Source organism: Nannochloropsis gaditana (assembly GCF_000240725.1).
Source record: "Nannochloropsis gaditana CCMP526 unplaced genomic scaffold scaffold068, whole genome shotgun sequence".
Lineage (NCBI taxonomy): Eukaryota > Eustigmatophyceae > Eustigmatales > Monodopsidaceae > Microchloropsis > Microchloropsis gaditana.
The window spans coordinates 1-7203 of NW_005803885.1; the positions used below are offsets into that span (position 1 = coordinate 1).

The 7203-nt window shown below is 46.8% G+C and overlaps 1 protein-coding gene across 1 annotated transcript; it reads left to right on the forward strand.

The window, feature by feature from the left end:
- Positions 1–4672: 4672 nt before the first annotated feature.
- NGA_2053520 (pseudouridine synthase) lies at positions 4673–5841 on the forward strand. Its single transcript, XM_005855953.1, has one exon. It carries the CDS (start codon positions 4779–4781, stop codon positions 5730–5732), a length of 954 nt encoding a protein of 317 aa, XP_005856015.1. The 5' UTR covers positions 4673–4778; the 3' UTR covers positions 5733–5841.
- The last annotated feature ends 1362 nt before the right edge of the window (positions 5842–7203 follow it).

A 7203-nucleotide genomic window follows, 5' to 3' on the forward strand; every position in this document is an offset into this window, starting at 1 on the left:
GAGTGAGAACTATGTGAATGAAAAGGGGGGGGGAAAGACAGGCCCTCTTCCAACTTTTTTGGCGAGCGCCGGCGACCCCGACCAACAGTGGCCGGAGGGAGGAGGCAGAGGAGGGGGACAAGGGCACGAGGTCAACGTCAACGACGGCGGAAGAGTTTCAAGTCAAGGCATAAGAATCTCACGTCACACTAGATTAGGTCACTTCTAGTCCAGTAGTACGGGCCTTTATGTCATCTTCAGCCGTAGACGCTGCAACTGCGAGGTCGGACCCCCGCTGTGAGTTCCGACGGCTGGTAGACGCCAACATTTGTAAGTTATGTAGAGGATAAGGAAGTGGCAGGACGCACGTGAAACATAAAGAGGTGAAAAATATCCATTTTATTGACCCTCATATCCAGTGAAATGCGTGGAATCCATGGGGCAGCTCATAAAGACAGCAAAGGTGCGTGACTGGCCGTTACATTACCAGGTTTCTAAATGGAAGAAATTTATGTATACTGCATTTATTATCACATCTCAGATGGGCTCAACGCGGGAAGATGCGCACATGGACGCCAACCGTGTAACCATATTGACCGGGACCATTGTAAGTGTCATAGATCCTTCGGAGTATCTTTCTGTGGAATCATGCAGACATATCCATCTCGTTTATTTTTATTTACCTGTCGGAGTTTTGGCTTGAAGTCCGTTTTTGGCATTCGTCTCAAGTATGCTTCAAGTTCTGTGTGTGCAAGCTTTAAACTTGGATTCTAATTCACAAGTTCAGTAATCGTAGAGTATTCTGTAGGGCCACCAGACCGACAAAAGAATCTGAGAAACCTATCGTCGCCTTATGGATTTGTATCCTGTACATCCTGCAATGAATTGCTGTCAAACGTGGAATGTAGGATCTTTGAAATCTTTTTTAGTCGGCGAATGACGTGTGAATGTGAAAAATGCAGCGAATACTACTTCCTCATACATATCTTAATGTCTCAACTACACAGCTACAAAGCAGTGAGCAACTATTGACACAGATCGAGCAATTGAAACGCCTGCACGTGCTACAAGACTTTGATACCATAAATACGGAATTGGATCGAGACGTCATTTCTTTGGAAGCCAGGTGAGAAGGACATGGGATTGATCCCAACAGCATGGTGCATTGATAACTAGTGTGAGTATGCCATAGGGAAAGCGTGTTGCATTTGTCGTTTAGCCACATCTTTAAGTACTAACGGCGCAGCTTTCCATGGATGTGGTATCTATCTTCACCTTTCTACAGGATTGAAGCACTGGACGCCGAGACGGAACATTGGAAGGCTGTTGTTCAGAGTGCTGCAAACAGGAAATTAGCCTCCGCAGTAGATGGCTTGGCATGAGTCCTTATTCAATTACTATAGTCGGTGCGAATGAAATCTAGGAGCCAAGGGTCGGCGAAGGGCAGAGAGAGAAATGTACAGGCATCTGAGAGGCAAAAATGTGATTCAAATTGCTCCTTGGCATATTGCAAATGACTAGAAATTTTATGCGCGCATATGTAATTTATGCGACGGTCGCAAAAATAGAAATTGACACAATCTTTGACCAAAAAATCGATCTAGGTCCCACTTTATTTTTATCGACAGAAATTGTACGAAACTGAGTATTGTTTTTAAATGCCTCGCTTCACTTGGAGCGAACGAACCCGTCCCGGTTTATCGAATATTTCGTTGCCTACAAAGCTGTGTCAGCCAAGCAATTCTTTGTTCCTTCGGCCGCATATGCGTACAAGAAAAAGTTACTCTTTACTTGTTTGAAAAACACCCGATATAGCCTTCCTTGCCCGCGGTGCGGGCCGGTGGAATGCACGGGGGTGAGAGGGAGGGGCGGCACAGCACCTCCCCGTACCCCCCAACCTGGAACTTCAAGGAGCGAGTCAGCTAGGGTCGGCCTTGCGTACCCTCCACTGCCATCACCGCGCAAGATAGAGTTTCTGTTGATTTTAAGCCCCTTAAAAACAACAAATCGCGTCGGATTCTACCAAGAGAGTTCCAACATGAATTTTGACATGACTGATTAAAAGTGAAGATCCGGAAAAATGACACTTGGCTTCACACTTAAGTGTTGTACGTCCTCTCTACATGTATTTGTTCCCTCCATAATGGAGGATGGTAAATTGACAACTGCATCATAATACACTATTGTACTATTACTCTTCAAATAAATCAACTAAGATGTGATCTCGTTGAGAGCGCATGTGATAGTCGCATGTGAAGGTCATCCGCCTCCCCATTACTCCCTCTATGTACATCATCCTTCATGTTTTACACACAGCTACAAAAACTACCAGTTAATCAGTTTTCATTTGACAATGGGAGGCAGTACACTTCAAGCTGAACGGTCTTATGAAAATACCACACCCGCTGCTGCGCAGTTTGACATGGACGTGGACGATACGATGGTCAATGTCTCCGAGCTGCAAAAGCTTGGCGTGAACGCTGCCGGTAGGTGTGACTGGGTCATGTTGCACGACAAATCCGAGAGAAGGGCCTGTTTAATTTGACTCGTTAGCACACTATTTATGTTTTAAATCATTACCATCTCTTCATTTCATCAAATGTTGCTTTAGATATCGCTAAGCTTGTTGAAGCCGGAATTTCGACTGCGGGCATGGTGTGTAAGGTCCCATTGAAAGTATTGCTGGCAATTAAGGGCTTTAGCGAGGCCAAGGTAGAGAAAATTCGATCAAGTGCACGAAAGCTGACCGGCGGCACATCGCATCCATTTCGGACGGGTACTGAGGTCCGTGAACAACGCAAACGTTGCATAAAAATTACAACTGGCGCTAAAACTTTTGACGCAATTCTGGGCGGTGGTGTTGAAAGTGGAAGTATCACGGAGGCATACGGAGAGTTTCGTACAGGTAAAACCCAGCTTTCCCACACCCTGGCTGTGACTTGTCAGCTAGGGTTTGATCAAGGCGGCGGGCAAGGAAAATGCATCTATCTGGACACAGAGGGCAATTTTCGTCCTGAACGCATCGAGAAAATTGCTGAGCGCTTTGGTTTGGATGCAGATGCTACTTTAGACAACATAATTGTCGCCCGTGCCTATGCATCCGGTACGTATCCTGAAACATGAAGGAAACAGTATTTTACCTAATATTAGCAGGAAGGAACACATAAAAAGTCTTACTTGCGTGCAAACCAAAAGAAGCGATTCTGTTGAAAGTACACGGACAATAACAATTTGATAGATAATTCGTGCGTCAGTGAATATATGCATGCTTCTTTGTCTTTGCAGCCCCTCCGCTTTACCCTGTCCTCAGATATAGCTAAACCCTCTGATTTTAATTTTACCACCCACGGCAAAAATAATTTTCGACAGATCAACAGTGCGAGCTATTAAAACCTCTAGCGGCTTTAATCGCAGAGCATGGTCCTTTCCGGATGCTGATAATCGACTCAATCATCGCCTTGTTCCGGGTCGATTACTCTGGACGCGGCGGTACGTAAATAATTCTTTGATCACCTGTTTCCCCCGTCCCCCTTTTTTTCTTTTTACCTCTGACTTTGCCTTTATATATACTTTGGCTTGAACAACATAAGTGCCCTCATCTGCGGTTAAATTTCTCGTCACAACTCGGTCGCGCTTGATCGAGGTCATGGAACAGTCAAAAAAGTTTTTTCATCAGGCTTTTTTGCCACCCATCCACTCCTACTCATCCCCCTTTCATACACCGCTCATCCTATCAGAACTATCTGAACGTCAGCAGAAGCTTGGACAACACCTTTCCGCACTGACGCGTTTGGCCGAAGACATGAACATTGCCGTCTTTCTTGTCAATCAATGCACCGCCGATCCAGGCGCTATGAGTCTCTTTGCCCCAGTCGTCAAGCCAGTAGGCGGTAACGTGTTAGCACACGCTTCATGTACCCGCATCCATCTTAAAAAGGGTCGTGAAAACTGCCGCGTCGCCAAAGTCGTGGATTCGCCGTCAATGCCCGAGGCTGAAGCACAATTTGCTATTACGGACGGTGGCATCGCTGACGAGTGAGAACTATGTGAATGAAAAGATAAACCCATGTGAGGCCAGTATGTACCTCTACGCAGATTTGGAACGACTTTGTAGCCACTCGGACTGGAGGGAACATGAATGGCCAAGGAAACCCATACGTGAAGACACATAATGCACGACTCTTCAGGGCCTCTGTCATGGGGAAAGAGTCAAGCGTTAAAGAGGATCTATCAGTCTGTGAAAAGTCTGAAGATTCACGACACAGTTTCCCTAGTTGCAATGTTTCCGTTTCCGCTTGAATCCTCATGTGGGATGTTTCTATTTGCCACGCTCACACCAACTGCCACCTCACCAGATAAGGGGAGGTTAAAACGGGCATCGCCGCAAACTTAAACGTTGAGGAAAAAATTATCGATTTACCTATGGTGTCTATTGTAACTGACCATCGGAAGGGACAGTCCTCCTTCACAAACGGAACGAATGAAAGCTGAAATCGGCTGAATGGTTGAAGATAGGAAACAAATGCATTGCTTGTTAGATTCCCAAAATAAGCATGAGTTGTCATTGTGGTTGGAAACCTCACCAATGGCTTCTGGTCTTATTACAGTTTGATTTACGAGAGACAGGTACCTTAAAAATAGATCCCAAACCGAATTTGACATAGAAAGCATCTTATCCGTACTTCCGTCTTATACAGGCAGTGTTTCCAAATAAAGCGGCCTTTGTGATGATGCACGCATCTGTGCATGAAGCGAAGAAGAGCGGGGCATAGGTGTTATTTAATTTGGGAAAGACGAGTATGTCACTCGTATTTCAGTCTTCTTTATTATCTAAACAAAAAGGCATCTTACTGAAGTTCCCCCGCTACAAGGGTGCACATTCTCGCTTAGACCGTCAGTTACATACCCTGTACCGTGATGCCCATATCATTGTCATTAGTAAGGCCGCAGGGATCCTTTCGCAGCCCGACGAGAGAAGCATTGGTGGGGCGACTGACCTACTAGGTCTTGTGCGAGCATACATCAAAAAATCTGCAGGGAAACAGAATGGTGCTTACGTGGGCCTGGTGCATCGTCTCGATAGGAATGTAACAGGTTGCATGGTCTTCGCGTTGCGATCAAAAGCGGCCGCACGCTTATCTTATGACTTCAAAAATAGGTTGGTTCGGAAGATGTACGTGGCAATGGTAGTGGGGACACTGTCTGGCGAGGGTTTGCTCACAAACTCCCTCGTGCACGGCCGAAACAACGTGGCTCGCGTGATGAATCGCGTGAATGAGTCATTGCAACCGCCAAGCGTGCCATCGAACAAGAAATTGGAGCAAGCACAATTATATTTCAAATCTCTGGGCACTTTCTACCATCCACGGGGGGGGGCACAAACATTGCTTCAAATACAACTTATCTCAGGAAAAAAACATCAGATCCGAGCACAACTATCCCATCTCGGCCATCCAATCGTAGGCGATGTCAAATACAAGGCTCCTACTCACTTTCGGGACAAATTTATGGCCTTGCATTGCTACAGTCTTACCCTCCGCCATCCATCGCAGGGAAGTAGGATTGTGAAAGAGCTAACAAGCGGCGAAGGTGTTTGTGGGGACCCCAAGGGGCGAAAACTGGACCACGAGAAACGTCAGATAATGGATTTTTATGCCCCTCTGCCCGAATCGTGGCAAGCGAGGTTCGGAGCGGACGTAGTTAGATGTGTGCACGAGTTGCCAAGGGACATTGGTGATATCGCGCTTGCATAAAATCTTGTAGCCGTGGGGTACCTTAATCAAAGCCAGTTCTCATGGCCACGTGCCCATCCTAGTTCGTTTCCGCGTAAAATCCCTTTCTCGAAAGCAATGGAGGATCACCTGCCATCCTTGAAATTCAAGCCACAAAGAATGTGAAAAAGACAATGCTCTTTACTTTATTCGCTGTCTACAGTTGTACATGGCCTTCCCTCTTAGCCTTAGTGTACAAAGCTATGGTTCAAGAGCATCGCCAAGATTTATACATTGGATAAATACCCGCACAAACTAGCATTTCCGCGTCCTTCTCGACTGGATGTCCTCAGTCTATTTACAAAGTACCGTCAGGAGCCCCTCGAACCCCCTTCCGTCTCTCGCGTACCGTTCTCTTTCTCCTCTGCAGCCCCAAGCCTCCTCGTTAGCAACAGTGGACGAGATACTAATGTTATATTGGAAGCTTCCTCACTTTCATTCATAGCTTTTTTATATAAGGATGAAGAAGCTGGCGAGATGGATGATGGATTGCCGTAAGTGACACATTGTTCAACACCGCTGCAATCTTTCCGTATCTCTGTGTGGAAATACATCAGCATGCACTTTTACCATGCGCTTGACCTTCCTCATGACCAAGAATCCGGCTACCAAAAATAGTAAGGAGCTAACTCCCAGGATGAAACAGCCGGGCTTTAAAGTAGTGACCACGTCAAAACATTTGTCGTCGCCCGCCAACTGGTCATCCATTATTTCCCGGAGGAGCGCGTTGACGGCGTCGCAACGGTCTCCTATCACAAAGCGCACGAAGAGGTACATCTCCCATGTGGATACCACCATGCTTATGAACAATACATCTGGAGCACTCCACGCGTACAGTATTTCTGCAGGCATTACCAACTTTCGAGACTCTCTCGGCTTGAGTATGAGCAGAGCAACAAGTAACGTTAGGCAGCTTATTGGTGCACCGACCACAAAGAAAAAGAATGACGCCTGTAAGAAGAATATGCCTATGCCTTTGCTTTCTGATGATGCAGGAATTTGCTCACCAAGCGAAAGGGCCGACATAGTGCGCAGGGATGCCGACGAATCAGGCGAGTCCTGGGTGACGTTGTCCAGTATCCATCCAGTCAAACCCTTAAACTGAAAGGAAAAAGCGGGCAGGACAAGCCCCATGATGAGGCATACTCCTATGCAGAGCACACCACACACCGTTGGGATCTCCCGCCACATGGAATGCTCCAAGCTGCCTCCCACGCTGGTCAAAGGTTCATCGCTGCCGCAGCAGTCGAAGCGCACTTTGTTTGACAGGAAGCGTTCGTTAATCATACATCGTGCCTTACCACAGTCTTCAGAACTGCTCCCATGGGCTTGTTCATCGCATTCCATTGGCGTAGAGGGAGCGGAGCTCTCTTCACAGCTTAGCGCAGCATGCCAGGCTTGGTCGTAATAAAGGGTCACGCGGCTTAGGAACATGGACAGAATTAGGCCCCCG

Coding starts and splice junctions, on each gene's coding strand:
- NGA_2053520 (XM_005855953.1), top strand. CDS start 4,779: ATGTCACTCGTATTTCAGTCTTCTTTATTATCTAAACAAAAAGGCATC.